At 37.5% G+C, this 26696-nt stretch overlaps 1 protein-coding gene and 1 non-coding gene across 2 annotated transcripts in view; one reads left to right on the top strand and one right to left on the bottom strand.

The window, feature by feature from the left end:
- The first annotated feature begins 3110 nt into the window (after positions 1–3110).
- The window catches only part of LOC142532318 (uncharacterized), a 54466-nt gene continuing 30880 nt past the window's right edge, over positions 3111–26696 (top strand). The window contains exons 1-2 of the mRNA XM_075638639.1: positions 3111–3231; positions 5053–5190. Coding sequence (XP_075494754.1) covers positions 3111–3231; positions 5053–5190 — 259 coding nt within the window. The remainder of the gene's footprint in view (positions 3232–5052; positions 5191–26696) is intronic.
- Positions 17947–18057, bottom strand: LOC142534000 (small nucleolar RNA R71). Its single transcript, XR_012816872.1, has one exon. It is a non-coding gene; the product is annotated as a small nucleolar RNA R71 (small nucleolar RNA).

Below are 26696 nucleotides of genomic sequence, written 5' to 3'. Positions count from 1 at the left end.
GCATGCCTGGTTTCGTTTGAAAGAAAAACGAAAAGAAGAGACGATCCGGCGCGGAGGAGGTGGAGCGCTTTGCTACTTAGCTTGATTCTGAATTTTTCTCTCTTGTTTTCCCTTAGCACCTCGATTTTTGCCTCTAAAATGACTCTGAATTTCGAGCTTAGGGAGAGGGGAAGATGGTTAGGGGAGTGAGGGAAGTGGGTGCAAAATATAAGGGGCAACTCAAGACCAAGTCTCCCTCATTTTGAATTTTGAATTGTTGTTTGATATCAAATGAGTTGATGGATGGCTCTAGAAGGTGGGGGCCGAAATCTTAAGCTTTCTAAACTAAGATAATGCTCAATAATTAATTAATTAAGGTGGAATAATCATAAAAGAAAGATTAGCATGTTAACACCAAAAAGAATGGGTCAAAAGGGTGATGAGTTGGCATGGTAATGCTTAATCTATTAAGAGGCGGAAAATACAATAAAATGAAGGGGAGAAATTGTTTAGTTACTAAATATTAATACCTTAAGAGCCTTATCTATCCCTTAATTAATTTATTGAATTAATCCCTTAATTAAGTAACTCAAATGAGCTTATTTTCCTACTCACCTCAAGTAATTAAATTAAATCCTCAAACTTCCTTTTTAGCTTAAATGAACTTACTTGCTAGCTAAAATAAATTCCGGAAATGTTTTCTAAATCTTAAATTCTATCTCAAAGCTCCAACTCCAGTCCGGCCTCACTGAAATAACTGAAAGAATAAAATTAAAACTACTGAAATGAAATAATTAACTTTAAAGAAAGGCACTTTAAATACTCATGCAACAAAAATCATTTTAATTTAAATATTAGAATTATGCATGGTTTATATGTAGTCTAAGTTTCGGGTTCTACACGGTTCATGTCAATAGGCGCTCGATTTAATTAAAAGTCGTGGGTAACTTTTGATGTCAATTACAATGTTTTGAATGGTATGTGTCGTAGGGTGAACATAGTCGCCTTGGGGATTTGTACGAATTTGGTTTGAGGTTATGGCGTGCTAGGATGAGCCTTGGAGTGTCGATTCATAGTCCGCGCAATCGAGTCTAGAAAGTTAAGCGAAACATGTACAAAATTTTCGTAAGTTCGCGTTCACAGTAGGTACCCGGACCCTCACCCGGACCCCCACACGGGGTCCGTGCCCTTGTTCCACCGAAGTGCCTTTTTCCAGAGTCTACACGGACCCTGACACGGGGTCCGTGTCCACCTTCCCTTTCGAGCCTTCTCATCCGAGTCTACACGGACCCCTACACGGAGGTAGGCACGGGGTCCGTGTCCTTCACAACTTTGGGGAAAATTTCTATATTATGCTTTGGGAGGGTGGGGGGGGGGTTTATGGCATGGTTTTAGTTCAGTGATTTACGCAGTCGAGTCATGGGAATTTACAACGTAATAAGGAATTGAATGAGTACTTATGTAAGCTTGAAATTATGTCTAAGTTACGTAGATAAGCATGCAAATTCATGATTAGTAAGTGCAGCAACGCCCCCAATCGAAGTCCAACGAATCTCTCAACACCAAGTAAGTATGTTGACGTGCAAGAAAAATATTTTAAGTTTTTGAGGTATGCTAATTGTCTTGTGACCAAATTATGAATGAGTTTGGAAGTCGGTGAACGTGGCCGAGGACCTCTCCACCCCGTTAAATTATGAACGGGTTAGATCGTGGTTGGAAAGCGTTAAATTATTAACGGGGACCAACCAGCCCGTTAAATTATGAACTAGGATCTCATGTATGTGGCAGTGGATACGTCCCTGTCAGCCCAGTACTGTGGTTTGTTTGATCAGGCGTTTATTATGTATGGGTCACTTGCTTTGAAACATCCTCTACGCAAAAATGAAGTCATGCATGTTTAAGTATGATCAAGTATGTAAGCATGTTTATGAAAGCTTTCAAGTTATGGCACGTCTATGTACGTATGCAAGTTCAAGTTCATTTCAAATCCAATCTTCAAGTATGTATGTTCTATTTTAAAGTTGCATGTGGTTTTATTATGTAGTACTTGCTATTTCCAGTTTATACGTGTTGAGTCTTTAGACTCACTAGACTTGATCGATGCAGGTGAGGATGTCTATGAGGAGACCGGAGGTGGCGACCAAGGGGCAGGCTTGGACTGAGCGGAAGGCTAGACCCGAGGACCGCCCATGTTATTTTAACATTTTTATGCATGTTTAAAATACTCTGATTTTTTTTATGTTTCGGTGAGAGATGTTTGGGACAAGTATTTTGTTAGCAAGTTTTATTGGTGTTGGATGATTTCAAAGATATTTTTATGAACGATGAGTTGACGACCGTATGGATGTTTATATTCAAGAAAATTTTTAATTTTTCCGCAAATTTTAAGTAGTAAAGAATACGGTTCGTTACAGTTGGTATCAGAGCGAGGTTCCTATAAAGAGTTATGCCTACTGCCAGTCGCAAGAAGCTCTCGAAGTCACACCTCAAGTCTGTAAGTTTTAATTTTTGCATTATGTATGTAGTAAGCATTGAATCATGAATTCAGCATATCCATGTTTTGAGTTTAGATTTCGTGCATCCTATGTCATCGATATCATGTTCACGCATAGTGGGTTTACGTGTTGGGTAATTGATGGGACAGAATGCCTCCTAGATGTGTGGTTGACCGAGAAGCAAGGGAAGAGGATCGAGAGACCCGAAATTAGGAGAGAGCCAATCCTCCACCTCCACCGCCAGATATGCAAGCGCAGATGCTGGCAGGAATGACTCAGTTCTTCGCACAGTTTGCGAGGAATCAGGCTGCAGTTGGCGCGGGGGAGAGGCTTATACCAGAAGCGGTGTATGAGAGGTTCCAGAGAATGAATCCTAAGGAGTTTTCGGGATCTACTAACCCGATGGTAGCAGAGGGATGGATTAAGTCCATCGAAGTGATCTTTGACTACATGGAGCTGCAGGATGCAGACAGAGTCCGTTGTGCCATATTTCTCTTAACAGGCGATGCCAGACGTTGGTGGGACAGTGCGTCGGTGGCAGTTAATTTGCAGACGTTGTCCTGGAATGGATTCAAAGAAGTGTTCTTCGCCAAGTACTTCACTGAAGAAGTACGATCCCGGCTGACTAGGGAATTTATGGTGCTGCGACAAGGAGATAGCAGTGTTGCAGAGTTTGTTAGGAGGTTTGAGAGGGGATGTTACTTCGTGCCTCTCATTGCGAAGGATGCCCAGGCAAAGCTGAGGCATTTTATGGATGGTTTGCGGCCGATCTTGCGCCGTGATGTGAGGGTAGCTAGCCCTACTACATACGCAGTTGCCGTTTCTAGGGCTTTGGCGGCAGAACAAGACCAGCGGGATATTGAGGCAGACAGGCAGGGCAGGAGGCCCTATCAGGCCCCACCGCAGCAGCAATAGCATCAGAGGCCTCGGTTCAAGAAACCTTACCAGGGGCAACCGGGAAAGAAACCCTATCAGGGACCGCCGAAAGGCAAGGGTCCTATCCAGCAGCAAGGGGTGCCTCAGAAGCCTGGTAACTTCCCAGTGTGTCAGAAATGCAATCGCCAGCACCCCTGTCAGTGCTTATGGGGATCCGGGAAGTGTTTTAAATGTGGAGATACGGATCACATGCTGAAAGAGTGCCCGCAGTGGAAGCAGCCAACCCAGGGCAGGGTATTCGCCATGCATACACAGGAGGCGGACCCAGACACCACTTTACTGACTGGTAAACTTTGCTACCTAAGCTCAGTAATATTTTGCCTTGCATGTTGAATTTTTTTTTTACTTGGGATTATTAGTGTGCCAGTAATATTTTGTGTGCCTTGGGATATTGAGTTCTATTATGCTTGAGGTTTATGTTAGTAATTTTGGGATATAAGTTTGTGTTGTGCTAACGCATCCCTCAGGAAACATTTTCATAAAGAGATTAGCAACAACGGCACTGATAGATTCAGGAGCCACTCACTCCTTTATATCGGAGACGTTTTCTAATCATTTGGACCTCAAGTCCATTGGCCTAGACGTGAACTTTTCAGTGACAGTCCCATCAGGGGAAGAGCTGTTAGCTACCAGTGTGGTCAGAGATATCGATCTAGAACTGCATGGCCACCTAGTATATGCAGATTTAATCCTATTGCAGATGCCAGAATTCGACATCATATTGGGAATGGACTGGCTGACTAAGAACAAAGTTCTGATCGATTTTCAGAAGAGATCAGTGTTGGTCAGACCGCTGGGCATGGAGCAGTTCCTATTTGAGCCAGCTAGATAGAGGAGTTTCCCTCGCATGATTTCGTGCACGCAGGCGAGGAGACTAATTTCTAAGGGGTGTCAGGATTTCTTGGCCAGCATCATCGCAGCACCTGACATGCCCACTCCATCGCTATCAGATGTGCCAGTAGTCAGAGACATCCCCGACGTCTTTCCTGACGACGTCACAGGCCTTCCACCAGAGAGAGAGGTGGAGTTTGCAATCGATCTCATGCCAGGCACAGTGCCAATCTCTAAGGCACCGTACAGATTAGCTCCAGCTGAAATGTTAGAACTCAAGCAGCAGATCCAAGAGCTTCTCGACAAGGAATTCATCCGCCCCAGTTTCTCTCCGTGGGGCGCACCAGTACTTTTTGTGAAAAAGAAAGACGGGAGCATGAGACTGTGCATCGATTACCGTGAGCTGAACAAGGTAACGATCAAGAATAAGTACCCGTTGCCTAGAATCGAAGACTTATTCGATCAATTGCAGGGAGCTACCGTGTTCTCTAAGATAGATCTTCGATCAGGGTACCATCAGCTGAATGTGAAGGATGCAGATGTCCACAAAACAGCTTTCAGGACCAGATACGGGCATTACGAGTTCTTGGTGATGCCGTTCGGACTGACAAATGCTCCAGCTATTTTCATGGACCTCATGAACCGAGTATTTCAGCCCTACCTGGATCAGTTCGTCATCGTGTTTATTGACGACATTCTCATATACTCGAAGAGCCATGAGGAGCACAACCAACACTTAAGGACAGTTTTACAGGTTCTGCAGAGTCGCAAGTTGTTTGCGAAGTTTAGTAAGTGCAACTTTTGGCTGCAGAAAGTTGCATTTTGGGGCATATAGTATCTAGCAGTGGAATCGAGGTGGATCCAGCGAAAGTAGCAGCTGTCAAGGAATGGGTTGAGCCGAAGAATGCATCAGAAATCCGCAGCATTTTGGGTTTAGCTAGTTACTACCGTAAGTTTATTAAGGGATTTTAATCCATAGCAGTGCCACTCACTTCCCTGACCAAGAAGAATGCTAAGTTTGTGTGGAGTGAAGAATGTCAGAAGAGCTTTGATACTTTGAAGCAAGCTCTTATTTCGGTGCCAGTGCTAGCCATGCCGACAGGGCAGGGTGAATTTGCGCTTTACACCGATGCATCTAAGCTCGGGTTAGGCGCAGTATTGATGCAGCAGTGTCGGGTCATAGCTTATGCTTCAAGGCAGTTGAAGGTGCACGAGAAGAATTGCCCGACTCACGACCTGGAGTTATCCGCCGTTGTCTTCGCACTGAAAATTTGGAGACACTACCTATACGGCGAGAAATTCCAGATTTTCACCGATCATAAGAGTCTCAAATATTTCTTCACGCAGAAAGAGTTGAATATGAGACAGAGACGGTGGTTGGAACTGGTGAAAGATTACGACTGCGAAATTAGCTACCATCCGGGAAAGGCTAATGTTGTCGCAGACGCTTTGAGCAGAAAAGTGGCAGTTGCGCTCAGTTGTCAGCTCAGAGACCGCTTCAGTCGGAGATTCAGAGATTTGGTCTAGAGATTTATCGTGAGGGCAGAGCCCCTAGACTGTCTAATCTGATAGTCAAATCTGATTTGCTAGACCGTATCCGAGCAGGACAGTCTTCAGATGCGGAGCTACAGAAATGGAGACTGAAAGATGAAGCCAAGGCAATGTTTTTACACAGCGACAGACGGCATTGTGAGATACAGAGGTAGAATGTGGGTGCCTAGTGGTGAGTCGATCAGACAGGATATTTTGACAGAGGCACACGCATCTCCGTATTCTATCCATCCGGGAGGTACCAAGATGTATAAGGACCTCTAGATTTTGTATTGGTGGCTAGGGATGAAGAGAGACATCCGCCGATTTGTGTCAGAATGCCTCACTTGTCAGCAGGTGAAGGCAGAACATCAGAGGCCAGCGGGGTTGGTTAAGCCACTCCCCATCCCAGAGTGGAAATGGGAGAACATTACGATGGACTTCGTCGTTGGATTGCCTAGATCAGTCAGAGGTTTTAATGCCATTTGGGTTATAGTGGATCGACTCACTAAGTCGGCGCACTTCTTGCCAGTGAAGACGACTTTCTCCATGACGCAGTATGCGGACCTTTATATCAGGGAGATCGTTCGATTGCATGGAATCCCAGTTTCCATAGTTTCCGACAGGGACCCGAGGTTCACATCGTCCTTCTGGAAGAGCTTGCATGCAGCTATGGGGACGAAGTTGCTATTTAGTACAGCGTTTCACCCGCAGAGAGACGGCCAGTCTGAGCGTGTGATAAAAATTTTGGAGGATTTGCTGAGAGCCTGTATGATTAATTTTCAGGGAACTTGGGAGTCTAAGCTACCTCTAGTGGAGTTCACATACAACAACATTTTCCAAGCATCCATTGGTATGGCTCCTTACGAGGCCTTATATTGAAGAAAGTGCAGATCACCAGTTCATTGGGACGAGGTCGGAGAAAGAGCGGAACTTGGACCAAAAATAGTTCAGGAGTCTGCAGACGTGGTGGTCAAGATTCGTGATAGAATGAAGACCGCCCAGAGTCGTCAGAAGAGTTATGCTGGTAAGAGGAGGAGAGATCTCGAATTTGCCGTTGGTGATCACGTATTCGTCAAGATAGCACCTATGAAAGGTGTTATGAGATTTGGGAAGAGAGGCAAGCTGAGTCCGAGGTTTATTGGACCATTCGAGATTTTGGAAAGAGTTGGAACATTAGCTTATCGTGTTGCCCTTCCGCCGAACCTGGCCGGGGTACACAATGTGTTCCATGTCTCGATGCTGAGGACATATCTGGCTAACCCTTCGCACATTCTGAGTTATGAGCCGTTGCAGCTGACTCCAGACTTGTCTTACGAGGAAAAACCGATTCAAATCCTAGACAGACAGGAGCGCAGACTCCGGAACAAAGTGACTAAGCTAGTCAAAGTCCGATGGCTAAATCAATCGGTGGAAGAGGCCACTTGGGAATCAGAAGCAGATATGAGACTTCGCTACCCGGAGTTGTTCGGTAAGATTTAATTTCGAGGACAAAATTTTTATAAGTAGGGGAGGAACTATAGTGCCCAAATTCAGTGCACGTTTAATCCATGCATTCATTTAATTATTAAATCATTTAATTAATTTTAAAAGAGTTTTAGCCATGCATAATTATGAAAATACATTATTTTAAATTATCCATGTTTATTGTGATGCACGTTAAAATGTTTTTCGAGTTTCATGTTTCAAGCGATTATTCGAGACGGGATTGAGGAAAAGAGACCGGGGACGATTCTTGGCAATTTAAAATGTGGTACTTTTATTTTAAGTTGAGGATGAAGCATTTTAAAGGACTTACTAAGTTGTTAGTATTTTAAGGCCTAAAATTTATTTATTTAGTGATTTAAGAGTTTGAAACTTTTAAAATTAGCTTCTTTCTTTTTGTGCATTATTTTAATTGAGGGATTTTTTTTGAAGTTTAAAGAGTGTTAGTCTTTTAAATAGTTTTATTTATTATTTAATTAAGTGATTTTCCTAATTTACTAATCACACACACACACACACTTTTACACACACTAATAACGCCTAAACACACACACATTCAGATTTCCACTTCTTTTATTTTTTAAAGAGCAATAGGGTTCTAATAGGAGAACAGCAGCCGCCCCTTCCCTTGTCAATTTTCAGCAAGTTTTGATCGATTTTATTGCAAGAAAATCGCGTCACGTTCGTCCCGGATCAACCTCGCTTCTATCTCCGCTTCGGTGTCGTCGTTTCGGTAAAGTTTATCATCAAAAGGCACGTATAATCTGTTCTTGATGCATCGATCATGTCATATTATGCGTGCGTTGTTATTTATGCGTAAAATCATGTGTACGATTTCAGTCGATATTTTGATAAAACTTTCAACTAAAGAATTGTAGAACTTTTTGATACCTTTGATTTGACAGTAAATTCGAAATATTTGGAAAAAAATTGAGTGAGTTATGGCGTTTTTCGTGGGACTGCTCAAACTGCGTTTTTCAGAGATTATGTTTTGATGTGTTCTTGAGATTTTATTGTTGCAAGCTTCGTTGGGGATCGTCGGATGATCGTTGCTGTGTTTAGGTATGCTTAGTACGATGTTGGGAGAATTTTTGAGGTTTCGGTTCATGTCAATAGGCGCTCGATTTAATTAAAAGTCGTGGGTAACTTTTGATGTCAATTACAATGTTTTGAATGGTATGTGTCGTAGGGTGAACATAGTCGCCTTGGGGATTTGTACGAATTTGGTTTGAGGTTATGGCGTGCTAGGATGAGCCTTGGAGTGTCGATTCATAGTCCGCGCAATCGAGTTTAGAAAGTTAAGCGAATCATGTACAAAATTTTCGTAAGTTTGCGTTCACAGTAGGTACCCGAACCCTCACCCGGACCCCCACACGGGGTCCGTGCCCTTGTTCCACCGAAGTGCCTTTTTCCAGAGTCTACACGGACCCCCACACGGACCCTGACACGAGGTCCGTGTCCACCTTCCCTTTCGAACCTTCTCATCCGAGTCTACACGGACCCCTACACGGAGGTAGGCACGGGGTCCGTGTCCTTCACAACTTTGGGAAAAATTTCTATAGTATGCTTTGGGGGGGGGGGGGGGGGGGGGGGGGGTTGATGGCATGGTTTTAGTTCAGTGATTTACGCAGTCGAGTCATGGGAATTTACAACGTAATAAGGAATTGAATGAGTTCTTATGTAAGCTTGAAATTATGTCTAAGTTACGCAGATAAGCATGCCAATTCATGATTAGTAGGTGCAGCAACGCCCCCGATCGAAGTCCAACGAATCCCTCAACACCAAGTAAGTATGTTGACGTGCAAGAAAAATATTTTAAGTTTTTGAGGTATGCTAATTGTCTTGTGACCAAATTATGAATGAGTTTGGAAGTCGGTGAACGTGGACGAAGACCTCTCCACCCCGTTAAATTATGAACGGGTTAGATCGTGGTTGGAAAGCGTTAAATTATGAACGGGGACCAACCAGCCCGTTAAATTATGAACAGGGATCTCATGTATGTGGCAGTGGATACGTCACTGTCAGCCCAGTACTGTGGTTTGTCTGATCAGGCGTTTATTATGTATGGGTCACTTGCTTTGAAACATCCTCTACGCAAAAATGAAATCATGTATGTTTAAGTATGATCAAATATGTAAGCATGTTTATGAAAGCTTTCAAGTTATGGCACGTCTATGTATGTATGCAAGTTCAAGTTCATTTCAAATCCAATCTTCAAGTATGTATGTTCTATTTTAAAGTTACATGTGGTTTTATTATGTAGTACTTGCTATTTCCAGTTTATACGTGTTGAGTCTTTAGACTCACTAGACTTGATCGATGCAGGTGAGGATGTCTATGAGGAGACCGGAGGTGGCGACCAAGGGGCAGGCTTGGACTGAGCGGAAGGCTAGACCCGAGGACCGCCCATGTTATTTTAACATTTTTATGCAAGTTTAAAATACTCTGATTTTTTTTATGTTTCGGTGAGAGATGTTTGGGACAAGTATTTTGTTAGCAAGTTTTATTGGTGTTGGATGATTTCAAAGATATTTTTATGAACGATGAGTTGACGACCGTATGGATGTTTATATTCAAGAAAATTTTAATTTTTCCGCAAATTTTAAGTAGTAAAGAATACGGTTCGTTACAAAAATCATGTGAGCAAAATTATCCAACACATGATAGTGAATTAGCCACAATTATATTTGAGCCAAAGATCCAGAGAATCAATTTCTTTGGTGGCAAATGTGTGAAATTTATCGATCATCAAAACCTCAAATACTGTTCACACAAAAGGAATTAAACATGAGGCAAAGATGGTGGATCGAACTATTGAAGATATTTTAGGGCGTGTGCCATGGACCTCGGAGGAATTAAATAAACACTCCCCTTGATTGAATTTTCCGATAACAATAATTATCATGGAAGTATTGAAATCAGAGAGAAAGCTATCATGGTACTTGAATTGTTGATAAAGTAGCTATTATCAAGGAAAAACGCAAGGCAGCTCATGATCGACAAAAGAGCTGGGCTGATTTAAAGTGAAAACCATTGGAGTTTCAAATCGGTGAGAAAGCTTACGATAACGTTTCCCTATAAAAAGAGTGGTTTGATTCAGCAAATCTAGAAAGCTAACTCCAAGGTATGTCGACCCTTCAAAATACTGGGAAAAGTGGGAAACCTAGCTTATCGGCTGGGTTTACCATCAGGCATGTCAAGGATTGACAACGTCTTCCACATCTCACAGCTAAGGAAGTATGTCTCAGATCCAAGTCAGAATTTTAAAGTTGCATCGCTACTAAACGAAGGAAAGAAGTCCCTATTCGAATAGTGGACACCAAAGACCAAGTGCTGAGATGCCAAACAATTCCACATGTCAAGATACAATAGTCAAATCATATGGAACGAGAAGCAACTTGGGAATTTAAAGAACGTATGCGCACTCGGCAACCTCACCTCTTTAAAGATTTAAGCTAACCCAAGTTTCGAGGACGAAACTTCCAATAAGGAGGGTGGGATGTGAGAACCCGGATTTTTCGAAGCAAAGCACCTCAAAAATCTCGGAAAGTAGCTCAAAAAGAAGCCGAGACAATGCAAAACCTTGAGAATTGAGGGTACGTCGCTCGGAAGAGGAAACCCTCAGCTCACAAGCTAAAACCCTCAGCTCAAGGAAGCTCCAAGATTCTTGGAAAAGAAACTCTCAGCTCAAAAGCTAAAGCCCCCAGCTCAAGGAAGTTCATTCATTCTTGGGGAAAAAACCCCTAGCTTATGAGCTCGATCTTCCAACTCAAAGAAGCTCAACCATCCTTGTCCTAAAAAGACCAAAAAGAGAGCTAAAGGAGGAGCTAAAAGTTTGGACAAACTTAGTATGCAAGAAATGACCATTGAAATAACCAATGAATGAGCTAAGGGAGGAACTAAGAGGCTAAGACACATTTATGATGCAGGAAATGACCCTTGGTGCTTGAGATGGAGCTTGACCACAATTAATTCATCCTTGACGCCCAAGATTTCGGCCATGGCAAGATGAAAAGCCTTTCCCTCACCTATAAAAACTACCTCAAGGTTGAATGAAAAGTGCACCAAAAAGCCTTGAAGAATTTGGCCCTCACCCCTCCACAAAACTCTCCAAAATTTCGTTTAAAGCAAGGAAGAAGTTCGATGTCAAAGTGCTGCTAAAATCGTGCCTGATTCTTCTCAAAGAAATAAACGAAGTGCTGCCCAATTTTCGGGAGAAGTCTGTTCGAAGGTCAAGCAAACATTAGGACTATACCTTCGCATTTCAGTAAGTGGGCTTTTGTTATATATTCGTTTGTATTTTTAAACTTGAATATATATTATGACATGCATGATTGTGTGTCTCCATTTTCGAAAATATGAAGTCTGTCCATTTAAAATTTCGATCGATTATATGCTCAGTCTGTTATTCGAAATTCTTTGGTTCCGCTGAATCCGTCTGAAACTCTGATATCTGAAAACTCTGATACGTTCTGTCTGGTAAACTCTGAATCTGTGTTGCACTGTTACGATTCGAATTTGAAATGGGATGAGAATTGTGATTCTGTCTGGCCCCCATTGGTGGGTATAAAACCATGTTCTGTTCTGGCCCCCATTGGTGGGTTTAATAAAACCATGTTCTGTCTGGCCCCCATGGTGGGTATAAAACCGTGTTCTGGCCTCACCCCTTAAAGGACTAACATATTGGGGACAATTTGACCATGGAAATGAGATGAGTAACAGTGTTCTGTCTGTTCCGATCTGTTCTGTTCTGAATTGTTCTGATATGTTTCTGAATTGCTCTGAATCGTCTGAAACCTCTGTCTCATATTTGTTTCGTTTCTGTTATGATGAGTTAAAAGTAATAAGATTTGAAAGTTTGTTAAAGAAATGTTTTAAAGATTAAGTTCTATATGTATCATTGGAAATCGATCGACCCCCACTTGCTGAGTGTTTCCAAAACACTCACCCCTTACAAATTTCAGATAAAAATGAAGAGCAAATAAATGAAGAGGGACAAGAAGCTTTTTGGGGATGGTAGCCGATGAGCAAGATACAAGAAATCAAGACTTTATTTTTCTTTTGTTCAGTTTCCGCATTTGCAACTCTGATGTATTCTTATTTCTATTGTCAATATAAAGACAATGTTTAATTTATGAAAAAGACTGGTTTTTGGCATTTCGATACGAGGCTTAATTGTTTTCAAGAAATCGTAAAACAATGCCGGATGTCACCGACGCTTCGGAGACGGGGCGTGACAGTCTTCGTACCAGATAAGAACCCACATAAAGAACCGACTTCTCTTTCTTGATGATGGACTCAAAGGTAACAAGAATATTCACCAACTCTTCAAGGGTAGGCTCCAGCTTGTTCATGTTGAAATTTACAACAAAAGGATCAAATGAGCTAGGCAGTGACAAGAGCAACACGCCAGTGGTCAACTCCGAAGGCAACTTAAGATCCATGCCAACGAGCTTTTCCACAAGCCCAATCATCTTTAGGCCATGCTCATGGACCGAAGCCCCATCTCGCATGCGTAAAGTGATTAGCTCCTTGACGGTAGCATGTCTAAGAGGCCGTGTTTTCTTACCAAAGAGCTCTTTGAGATGCATATGAATGTCAGCAGCATTCTTTGCACCCTCAAAATGCATCTGCAGCTCATCATTAATCATAGAAGCCTGCATATAACAATTGGCTCGTAAGTCATGGTCACACCAATCCTTGTAAGTCTGCAATTCCTCAGGAGTACAGCTAGTCGAAGCCTCAACAGGGTGCGACTCAGTAAGTGTATATGCTGTCATTTCCGAATTTAAGATGATTTTTTGGTTTCTTAGCCAATTGAGTTAGTTAGGTCCGGTCAAAATATGTTTGTCGAGTATAGCAGATAATGGGCTGCGTATCGAAGACATTGTCAAATTTGTACTGAAAAGTAAGAACATATATATGTTAATGACTATTTTAAAATATTTAGTAAGATATAAAGTAAGGACTTTTACTTCATAAATTTTCACTCCCACTGTTTTGACATATTTCATTACCTTCTAGTGAAAACGGGAAACTCCTTTCCTCAATAGGTACGTAAGGTCCAATTAGCAAATTCTGATCCCGAATAATATTAGCCAATCATAATTTATAAAAGGTAATTTCCAATTTCATCTCCATGCAACTCTTTACGTAAAATTTTGTCTCACATTTGATTAGGACTCAATAATACGGCGTCGTTCATCTTTACGTGTCAAGTCTTACCCATCGATAATGAACCTTAATGGACGGTCGCCATGAGTTCCCTCAATAATATGAGCCGAAATCATGGGAGTACCACGTAGTTAACATCACCATGCCAATGGATGTCACAACTTTCCGGTTTCCAGGGCTCCCGAAATAATATGAGCCGAGCCCCGAGCACGGGTAACTTTCATCATGAACCCATTGTCGATGGAAGACATGAATATTATAAACACTTTTATAGTTCCCCTTTTCGGGCTTGATATTAATTTTAAATCTTATTCAAATTGAGTGTTTTTAATTTTGAAAGGTCTCATAATTAATTTTGTTTAAAAGCTCGCCATGTTTGATCGTATGTTTGTCAGATTCTTGCAACTTTGTTATTATCATAATAATAACGCACATAGTCATTATTTATAATATATATTATAAACAGTAAACTAAATAAGGATGATCAATCGCATCAAAAACTAATGGCTCGTGTGAGCAAAACACGAGTCTAGGTCCAATCCTAGGGAATGCATTGGATGCAAATGCACAATTACATAAGCTTCCAATATTACATGTCTTCGATCTTCATAATCATCAAGGCCACCATCTTCCAATCTTGATCTTGCACTATACTAATATTTACAAATAAATATCCATGGCAAATAGGGATACATCTCATGGGGTGGGAACGAACTATAAACCAAGCCCACTTATAAATTGATAATTATTACGATCATTCAATACAAAATATCATAGCATACACCTAGAATATTGGTCTTGGGCTTTTGATCATCCTATCATGCATAATATCACATATCATACACCAACAATTAATTAACACCATAATTAATTGATCCAATATTATATATCTTGATCCAATCACTAACCGCCCCGATTATAAATTATATCAACAAAGTAAACAAACTCTTTTGTTTATTTTCTAATTTATTTATTTATAACCGAATTTCTTGTAAATCACCATTTACTATAAATAATTAAAGTCCAACTTCAATTATTTTTTTTTGAGAAATATGTACAAATTTCGTAGATTTAAACTTAAGGGTCCAATAAGACATTTTTCACCAAATATTTTGGCCAATTTAAGTTTCACAAATAATTTTAGCCATCTAATGGCCTAACAACTCAAGGTCCATGACACTTTGATATTCCAAAACAATTTTGAAAAGCCTAGTCGTCATCATCGTTGCCGGAGCTCAGTCGCTAGATTCTTGCCAACATACACAATTTTTTTAAAAAAGTTGGGGTGGGGAGGGGGGGGGGGGTTTTGGGCTGCCTTGCTGCCCAAAACGGGCATTCGGCTGCCTGAAATGGGCAGCAACATGGAGCCGAAGCATAGCCCCCATTTGGCCTTCCATTTTTTGCGACGCTTATCTCATGCAGTTAGAAATTGACCTCAATATAATATCATGTATTTGCTACACAAAAAGGTAATCATAGCTCATGATACCACTTGAAAGCGGATCAATTACGGTGCCTGGATACACAACGTGAGTTTCAAAAAAAATATTTTACAAGAAAACCGAGCACCCCAACTTATTGTGTGTAGCAAATACCATAAAATACAAAAATTTCATACATAGAATGTTTTAAAATTTCACCTATCAATCACAAATGATTGATTATTGGCTCCAACTAAGTTGTGAAAAACTTAGATCTTGAAGGTAGACAATATATAAACTTCCCTTGAGTACTCCTTGCTCAAATTCCTTCTTTCCTTCAATTTAGGTCCACCACTAGCAAGGTAGATCCACTCTAATTTTGCACTAGAAAAATTAGAGCATTTTTCTTTGAGAAGTTTTTTACTTTTCTCAACCAAAATGAAGAAGAAAATTGGAGTAAATTTAAGAAGAAATTCCGGCCATATGTATTGCTTGGAGAAGAGAAGAAAACTTTTCTTGGTTGTGTAAAAAGTTAAAAGTTGCATGAGCATGCCATGCATTGTTTGTTGAAAAAGTTGCCCAACAATCATGCAATTTTATTTGGACTTGTAACAATTACAAAGCCCGTGGACTTTAATATAAATTTCTCAAACAAATTTGAGATCAATTAAATTTTACTTGAATTTAGTCAAGCTCACTAGTTGAATAATTATTTCTAATTGAGCTCTACAAGATCCAATGTTATTTAATTCATTCAAAATTTGAATTAATTTAATTATTTGGACTCTACTAGGTCCAATAGTGTTTAATTAATTTAACACTTGAATTAATTTAATTTAGTCCATAATAATGTTTATGAAAATCACAATTTTCAAATACATTATTGATGAAACTTAAAATTAATAATTTATTATATGTTAAAATCTATATTTTAAAATTTAAGTTTCATTAAAATTATAAAATTATGTTATTTTAGTATTGATTGTTTATATTGAAGTGTCTTACTAAATATGTTTTATTTTCAGGTTTTTTACGTGTTAGTAAAATAATGATAACTCAAGCTACAAAATTCTAATGGAGGTGATTCAAACATGTTTGAAATCATTGAGAAATTATCTACAACTTTGCAGAAGACATGATTGCCTAAAAAATTCATTAAGATGATCAAATTGTGCAAATATTAAAAGGAGAACATATTTACTTTTACTATGACCAGCTTATAGTAAATAAATCATAAATAATTTAATATTTAACAAAATGAGGTGAACCAAGTGGCCAAATTCATCTACAGACAATTCCCTACATGTTTCTTGTTTTGAGCCAAGTCAAATTCGGTGCATAAAGTCGTGAAAAATAGCATTGAAAGAAGGGCCATGGAATTGAAGTTGGAGGAGACAAAAACTACTATTACAACTACATGACATTATTAAAATTTTTGACTCTTTCTCTCATTTGGCCTATAAATAGAGGCCTTGTGCTAGCTTGAGAATCATTCTATCTCATTGTAAAATATAGTGTGAGTGTGTATCAAAGTTCTAAGTTCCAATATTTTTTCTTTCATTTTTTTAACTATGAGTGATGATTTTAGTGTTGATCAAAAGTAAGCTCATGGCAAGCTAATCTATTATGTCAAGGTGAAGAGGATGAATTCTTGGTGAAGTAAGATTGTTTATATTTTGTGTATTCTCTATTTATTTCATTTCATTTAGCTAACTTTTTTTTATTGTAGGTATAAAAATGAATTATTTGTTGTTATCAATTTACATCAAATGCTTGATACCATTGAAGTGGTTATCTTGATTTTTTGTTTAATTTTGATACAATAAATATTTCATCGATTATTATTATTGTTATATTATATATATGTATATATATTTATATTTATATAATTATATCATATATTTCATTTAAACGATAGCGTGGCTCTGCCGGTTGTTCTAAATGCAATATTATGAATTAATACTAACATCTGACAATCTAATATTTACTTTATCGCAACTAACTTTTACTTTTCGCATCTAACTTTTACTTTATCGCAACTAACTTATTAAATCTTATATTTCATTTAGGCTATAGCGTGGCTCTGCCGGTTGTTCTAAATGAAATATAATGATTTAATTTAACATTTACTTTATGCAATTATATATTTATATAGTTATATATATAATTATAGGTACTATATATAAAATATCGGCTAATTCGGTATTTTCTATAGTGGGAACTATATTATATTATATGTGTGTTTAATTATTTAATTTCTCTTAGAACCATTATTTATGGTGGTTTCCTTTATTTTACTTTTAGTTAAACAATGTTACATAAACAAAGAATAAATCCTTGAGCCTTGACAAAATTTTATAATTTGTAAACTTCATTCTTGAATTTGGTAATTTATAAATTAATAAATTTAAACTAAAAATAACTTCTCTGTGGATCGATCTCGTACTCACGAAATATATTACTTGCAGACAACCTACACTTGGGTGAATTATAATTTAAGTAGTAGCAAGTTTTTGGCGCTGTTGCCAGGGAGGTATAAATTAAGTTTATATTTGTTATTTATGTGTTATTTATAAGTGATGTGTTGTTTTTACTTGTATGAGTATTTGGAGTCGCAAAAAAAGTGGTAGACTTATTCGAGTATTTGAAAATAATTTAAACATGAATGATAATTCAAATAATCAAGATAATAATAATAATAATTATTATAATAATAATAATAATAATCAAGAACATGATCAATTAAGAACACTTAGGCACCATATGAATCCTATTAGAACTAGTGCCCCATCTTGTTTAGTTTTTCCTCCTGATGCATCTAATTTCAACTTTAAACCTCAAATTATTCAACTTTTACCAAATTTTCATGGCTTAGATTCTGAAAATTCATATTTACATCTAAGAGAATTTGAGGAAGTTTGTAATACTTATAATGATCAAAATTGTAGCATGGATATAGTCCGATTAAAGCTTTTCCCTTTTTCTTTAAAAGATAAAGCTAAAACATGGCTACAAAATTTAAGATCAAGTTCAATAAGATCATGGGAAGAAATGCAACAACAATTTCTCAAAAAGTTTGTCCCTTTCCATAGAACAAACTCTTTTAAAAGACAAATTACAACTTTTTCTCAAAAACAAGGAGAAACATTTTATCAATGTTGGGATAGATATAAAGAATTACTTAATACATGCCCACATCATGGTTTTGAAACATGGAGAATAGTTTCTCATTTTTATGAAGGTCTTATACCTAAAGATAGGCAAATGATAGAATTCATGTGTAATGGAACTTTTGAAGATAAAAACCCAAATGAAGCTTTCGAGTATTTGGATTCATTAGCAGAAAATGCTCATAATTGGGATAATATAGGTACAATAGAACCACCAACAACTAAAATCAATAATTCAACAAATGGGGGTGGTGTCTATAATCTTAAAGATGATATAGATATTCAAGCTAAACTTGCATCTTTAGCAAGAAAAATTGAGTCATTAGAAATAAAAAGGAGTGGTCAATTAAAAAGTATTCAAGAAATTGTTTGTCATATATGTGATACACATGATCATTCTACAAAAGATTGTCCGGGACCCGGACACTAATCATGTTCTTAATCATTATTGGGACAATTTAATCAATTATAATAAACAGGGTCTAAATTATATATATATATATATTAAATACAGTATTAAATGCGGAACGTAATGTAATACATTCTAAATATACATGTCAGTATTAAAGTACAAGTCTTGTACTATATACAATCATTTAAACTAAGGTTTAACAACTAAATATCAAGTGTCCAAACCCTATCTCAAATCAAAGTCCGTAGTCTCCACTCTAATCACGATCTCTCTCTTCATCTCCTCGACCCCGATCCTGTCCCACCTGTTGTCATGCACACATACAAACACGACAACAGCCGGATAAATCCGGTGAGAAATACATCCCAGTATAAATCAACAAAACATGCAATCATATAAACAATGTAAAAGCATATATCAGATATTAGTAATATGTATCAAAATCTAAAACATAATCAATATAAAATCGTCACTCAAACTCGTAATTCCACGTCTATGACTAGACTCAATCCTAGTCTAGGGATCCCGGTTTCCAGACGTCGGTATTCCTATATCGAACATCAGTAATAGAAGAAACTCCAATTCTATCCACTTCGATATAATCAAACATCCGGTGTCTTGCCCTATCCGTCACAGACTTTGGCACTTTTTCCAAATCACTATCCTGTGACAATGTTCAATGTGCCAGTAACAATTCCATCACTATTCGGCACATATGTCACAAGATTTCTCGTCTAATACTCGTCTAATACATGTTTTCTATAAATCCATAGAACAAGCATATCAAATCAAATCAATGTAAATAATAACAATAAGTATGTGATTTAGGGAAACTCAAGTATATCCTACTCGAGTCGTTCTCCCGGTACCACATTGACTTATACCTTTATCTTCTCGGTCTGACGAAGTCGAAGTCTCGAAGTCAAATCTGTCCATATCAAATCTGAAATGACAATATCGAATAGACTATGTCAATGTACAACTTAATTCAAGACTTGTTCTGATCAATACTCAAATCAAGACATAATCTGATCAATGTCAACGATACAACGATACAATCTCAATCAATAACGAATCTGATTAATATCAATCTACTGATTTTTCAACGGCATAACAACACAATCTCAATAACCTCGTCAATTTCAACATCACAGATATAATAACATGGTTCATAATCGATATCAGTACAACCCATAATCTTAACAATAACATATCATAATCTCAAATCTGTACAATCTCGCAATACCGGCAATACAATATCAGTATATACGAATCAACAACTCATCTGATCCAAATCTGAATAATATCGATATACCCAGCAATACAGTATCAATCAGATATCAATCCCAACATCTCATAATTGGTGACAACGCAATTCTAATATCAACTCGGTCTAATCACAATCAAATCAACTCTGAAAATTCATAATAATTCCATACGGTATCTGTTCTTCGATCCGGTTTCGATTATACAATGTCTGATATCGCAAGAACAACATATATGGATCATATTTGATTCTGGGAGTATCGTAATTTCAAATCATATCAAAACTTAGTTACGTCCAGTTGTAGCCTGCATAGATAGGAACTCAGTACTGCAGTCAGATTAAAAATCTAACGGGCGGATTTCTCGCAACTTGAATTTTTGTATTAAGAATTAAAGCTTTCCCCTGACCTTCGTTTTTCTTTTTGTTCTGAGGAAATGAAGCAATTACATATATATATCATCTTGCATGTGATAGCAACGTGTCACGTTCTTCTTCAATTTTGATTGGCGCTCGGGCGGTCATGAATTTCCGCCCGGGCGCGACGTGCTCGGCCCTCTCATTTTAAACAAGGGCGCTCGGGCGGATAAAACTTCCGCCTGAGCGCGAGATGTTCGGGTTTCTGGCCTAATTCATTGGCGCTCGGGCGAACAAAAACTTCCGCCCGGGCGCAGCACCTTCGATCCAAACTTGTATAATTCCATATGCTTTGCCCAAATCTGATCTCGGAATGGCCCGGCTATAATCACATCAATTCATAATCAATAAACTCAGATTAACAGAATCAAAATCTCGGGCATTATATTTCTCCCCCTCTAAGATCCGATTTCGTCCCCGAAATCACAGGCAATTAAATCATATCTCAACGTAGATACCAAAGGAGTTATATACAGAAGCCAACAGAAAACTCACCTCAATAAAACAATTCTGGAATCTTTGTCTCATCTCGGATTCTGTCTTCCAAATAGTTTCTTCGATATTCTAACCGCTCAATTGCACTTTCAACAGCAGAATAGTATTCATTCTGAATTATCTTTCTTTTTACTGATTCTGATTTCACTCTGGAATAATAATTCAAGAAATATAATATCATAATATAACTCGAAGTAACTCTGATAAAATCAAAATACTGGCTATACAACATCCGTATATACCAATCAACAGCTCATAACAAATCAACATCAACAGCTGTTATCAAATCTGTTTAATTCCAGTTAATTCAATATTCAATCTTCAACCTCAAATATCACCGGTCATCTTCTGTCGTTGGCAATGTTTAGTGTGTCTATTCTGAGCTGTCTTCATTTCTTCTAAATCAGCTTCACTTTTCAGTCACATCTCTAATCATATCAGGTCCAGCCTCAGGAACTTAGAGATATTATTCTAATAAAGAAGGGAATCTGCACTTCTTTTCGTATAATCCTTCAACGATATTATTTCAGTACTTGTTTAATAACAGTCGTTGTACGATAATTCTCACGATGACAACGAACCTTGTCAGCTAGTGTTAAAATCAAGCACTACAGCTCTAATTATATCTCTTAATATCTGGATAATCCACTCTGACTGTCCGTCAATCGGTGAATGATATGCAGTACTCAGATATAATCTCGTACCCAAATCTTGCTGTACACTTTGCCAAACGTGCAAAGTCAACCAAAATCACGGTCTGATATAATCAACTCTCGATACTCAGTGTAATCTGATCACTTTTCTGATAGAAATCTCACTAATATAATCATATCTGTACGTCTTCATGTATGAGCTAGCACTCGAAGACTAGATCAGCCTGTCACTCCTAACTCAATCAATGCTCAATCCCGAGAGGAATGCGGTAGCTTCATCACGATATCCCTGGAAATGTAATCCTATTTCCATTCAGGAATCGATAAGCTATATAACCAATCTCCTGGTTTCTTTCTTTCTGTCTTCATTTGTCAGCAATTCATACATTTCAATACAAACTCAACCATATATAATTCCATATGCTTTGCCCAAATCTGATCTCGGAATGGCCCACAATGGTGATCAATTATAATAAACAGGGTCTAAATTATATATATATATATATTTTTTAAATACAGTATTAAATGCAGAACGTAATGGAATACATTCTAGATATACATGTCAGTATTAAAGTACAAGTCTTGTACTATATACAATCATTTAAACTAAGGTTTAACAACTAAATATCAAGTGTCCAAACCCTATCTCAAATCAAAGTCCGTAGTCTCCACTCTAATCACGATCTCTCTCTTCATCTCCTCGACCCCGATCATGTCCCACCTGTTGTCATGCACACATACAAACACGACAACAGCCGGATAACTCCGGTGAGAAATACATCCCAGTATAAATCAACGAAACATGCAATCATATAAACAATGTAAAAGCATATATCAGATATTAGTAATATGTATCAAAATCTAAAACATAATCAATATAAAATCGTCACTCAAACTCGTAATTCCACGTCTATGACTAGACTCAATCCTAGTCTAGGGATCCCGGTTTCCAGACGTCGGTATTCCTATATCGAACATCAGTAATAGAAGAAACTCCAATTCTATCCACTTCGATATAATCAAACATCCGGTGTCTTGCCCTATCCGTCACAGATTTTGGCACTTTTGCCAAATCACTATCCTGTGACAATGTGCAATGTGCCAGTAACGATTCCATCACTATTCGGCACATATGTCACAAGATTTCTCGTCTAATACTCGTCTAATACATGTTTTCTATAAATCCATAGAACAAGCATATCAAATCAAATCAATGTAAATAATAACAATAAGTATGTGATTTAGGGAAACTCAAGTATATCCTACTCGAGTCGTTCTCCCGGTACCACATTGACTTATACCTTTATCTTCTCGGTCTGACGAAGTCGAAGTCTCGAAGTCAAATCTGTCCATATCAAATCTGAAATGACAATATCGAATAGACTATGTCAATGTACAACTCAATTCAAGACTTGTTCTGATCAATACTCAAATCAAGACATAATCTGATCAATGTCAACGATACAACGATACAATCTCAATCAATAACGAATCTGATTAATATCAATCTACTGATTTTTCGACGGCATAACAACACAATCTCAATAACCTCGTCAATTTCAACATCACAGATATAATAACATGGTTCATAATCGATATCAGTACAACCCATAATCTTAACAATAACATATCATAATCTCAAATCTGTACAATCTCGCAATACCGGCAATACAATATAAGTATATACGAATCAACAACTCATCTGATCCAAATCTGAATAATATCAATATACCCAGCAATACAGTATCAATCAGATATCAATCCCAACATCTCATAATTGGTGACAACGCAATTCTAATATCAAATCGGTCTAATCACAATCAAATCAACTCTGAAAATTCATAATAATTCCATACGGTATCTGTTCTTCGATCCGGTTTCGATTATACAATGTCTGATATCGCAAGAACAACATATATGGATCATATCTGATTCTGGGAGTATCATAATTTCAAATCATATCAAAACTTAGTAAAACTTACGTCCAGTTGTAGCCTGCGTAGATAGGAACTCAGTACTGCAGTCAGATTAAAAATCTAACGGGCGGATTTCTCGCAACTTGAATTTTTGTATTAAGAATTAAAGCTTTCCCCTGACCTTCGTTTTTCTTTTTGTTCTGAGGAAATGAAGCAATTACATATATATATATCATCTTGCATGTGATAGCAACGTGTTACGTTCTTCTTCAATTTTGATTGGCGCTCGGGCGGTCATGAATTTCCGCCCGGGCGCGACGTGCTCGGCCCTCTCATTTTAAACAAGGGCGCTCGGGCGGATAAAACTTCCGCCCGAGCGCGAGATGTTCGGGTTTCTGGCCTAATTCATTGGCGCTCGGGCGAACAAAAACTTCCGCCCGGGCGCAGCACCTTCGATCCAAACTTGTATAATTCCATATGCTTTGCCCAAATCTGATCTCGGAATGGCCCGGCTATAATCACATCAATTCATAATCAATAAACTCAGATTAACAGAATCAAAATCTCGGGCATTATATTTCTCCCCCCGTAAGATCCGATTTCGTCCCCGAAATCACAGGCAATCAAATCATATCTCAACGTAGATACCAAAGGAGTTATATACAGAAGCCAACAGAAAACTCACCTCAATAAAACAATTCAGGAATCTTTGTCTCATCTCGGATTCTGTCTTCCAAATAGTTTCTTCGATATTCTAACCGCTCGATTGCACTTTCAACAGCATAATAGTATTCATTCTGAATTATCTTTCTTTTTACTGATTCTGATTTCACTCTGGAATAATAATTCAAGAAATATAATATCATAATATAACTCGAAGTAACTCTGATAAAATCAATCTCAAAATACTGGCTATAATCACATCAATTCATAATCAATAAACTCAGATTAACAGAATCAATATCTCGGGCATTACAATTACCTTCATTTAAAGAATGTCTCCATGAACAAGAAAATTATGTTAACAATTATAAAAAACCAATATTAGATCCTTTTTCACAATCATATAATCTTGGATGGAAAAATCATCCTAATTTTAGTTGGAGGAATGATAATAATGCACAACCCTCACAATAATATTTTCAAAATAACCAAAATCATCAAGGTTATATTCCTTATGTTACACCTCCAAGAAAAAATTTTGAAGATGTAATTCATGCATTTATCCAAAAGCAAGAGACTATCAATATTCAAAACAGTCAATCTATGAGTGATTTGAAAGAAACTCTTGCAAAATTTGCATCTGCACTTAATATTCATGAAAAAGGAAAATTTCCATCTCAACCTCAACACAATCCTAAAAATCAAAATCATGAATTAAAAAATGAAAAAATTTATCAAATAAAATATGTTATTCTGCTTAGAAGTGGTAAAATAGTTAATGATCCATATAGTAATGAAAACAAAAATCATTTAAAATCAAAGAGTAAGGATGATAATCCTGATACTTTTGAAAATGGGGATACCTTAAATTCTAAGAATAATATGGTGAATGATAAATCATCTGAAATAGTAAATGAGTCAAATAAACCTCCACCATTTCCTCATGCAATAACAAATCATAAAAAACAAAAAAATAATTCTGATATCTATGAAGTTTTTAAACAAGTAAAGATAAATATTCCATTATTAGATGTTATTAAACAAGTACCTTCCTATGCAAAATTTTTAAAAGACTTATGTACTGTGAAGAGAAAATTGCATGTGAAAAAGAAAGCATTCTTGGCTGAACAAATAAGTTCTATTCTACAAAATAATTCAAGTTTAAAATATAAAGATCCTGGTTGTCCAACAATTTCATGTATTATTGGAGAAAATAAAATTAAAAAAGCTTTGTTAGATTTGGGAGCAAGTTTGAATTTACTTCCTTATTCAGTTTATGAAAAACTTAATTTAGGTGAATTAAAACACACTTCTATTACTCTCTTACTGGCGGATAGGTCAATCAAAATACCTAGAGGTATTGTAGAAGATGTGTTGGTTCAAGTTGATAAATTCATATATCCTGTAGATTTTATTGTCTTGGATACACAACCAAAGTACATAATGAAATTCCAGTAATATTGGGACGACCATTTCTAGCAACTTCAAATGCTTTAATTAATTGTCGAAATGGAATAATGAAATTGTCTTTTGAAAATATGACTCTAGAACTTAATGTGTTCAATTTATGTAAACAACCAAGTAGAAATGAAATAGAAACAATTGTGGAAGAAAATATACAAGAAGGAAATCAAAAATCTGAAGTTTTTTCAATTGAAAGTTTTGAGTCTGAAAATAAAGAAGATGATAATATAAAACTTGAATTAAAAGTTTTACCATTAGAATTGAAATATGTATTTCTTGGTGAAAGTAAAACATGCCCTGTTGTAATTTCTTCCACTCTTTTACCAAATCCAGAAGAAGATTTATTTAACTTACTTAAAAAAATATAAAAATGCAATTGGATGGACTTTGAAAGTTATAAAAGGTATAAATCCTTTAATTTGCACACATAGAATTCACTTGGAAGAAAATACTAAAATATATCAACAACCACAAAGAAGGTTAAATCCACATATGAAGGAAGTTGTTGTAATGCCCGAGATTTTGATTAATGTAATCTGATATGATTGATTTTGAACTGATATGATTATAGACGGATCATTCCGAGACCAGATTGGGCCAAGCATATGAATGACACAATTTTTGGGGCAGAACTATTGGAGCCCGCGCGGTAGTTTTTGACCGCCCAAGCGCCAATGTTCAATAGGAACATGTTTTGGGCTGAGGATGCGGCGCCCGAGCGGTAGTTTGTGACCGCCCGAGCGCCAATGTGCAATAAGAAAAGACTTGGACAGAACATGCCGCGCCTGAGCGGTAGTTTAGCACCGCCCGAGCGCCAACTGAAGTTCAAGAAAATGATGACACGTATTCTTTCATGCAGCTTAGGATATATATATATATATATATACAATTCCTTCCTCAGCTGAAACAAAGAAAAGGAACGAGAAAAGCTGGCGAAAATCCTTCCGTCCGTTAGATTTTGAATCCGACTTCAGTACCGTGTTCCTACCGACGAGAGCTTCAACTGGACGTAAGTTTTATTATGTTTTGATACCGTTTGGAATTGTGATATTGAAGGAATAATATATGATTCATATATGATGTTCTTGATGTGTTAGACATCGTATAATCGAAACCGGATTGAAGAACGGATACCGTATATAATTATTATGATTTTATGAGTTGATTTGAGTGAGATTTGACATCAGATTTGTATTGAATCGATTATGAGATGTTGGAATTGATATCTGTTGATGTGTATTGCTGGGTATACTGAGATTGTACAGTTATGCTGTTGAAACAGAATTTGATCCAGTTCTGATTATATCCAGTATTGATATGAACCGTATATTGATACAATACCCTCGATATTGTCATTGCCAGATTGAGTATTGACTGACATTAAATCCGAG

The sequence above is a fragment of the Primulina tabacum genome, chromosome 18 (assembly GCF_025594145.1).
Source record: "Primulina tabacum isolate GXHZ01 chromosome 18, ASM2559414v2, whole genome shotgun sequence".
In the NCBI taxonomy this organism is placed as follows: Eukaryota; Viridiplantae; Streptophyta; class Magnoliopsida; order Lamiales; family Gesneriaceae; genus Primulina; species Primulina tabacum.
The sequence above is the reverse complement of the archived record's forward strand: the minus strand, read 5'-3'. Positions and strand labels throughout refer to the sequence as shown.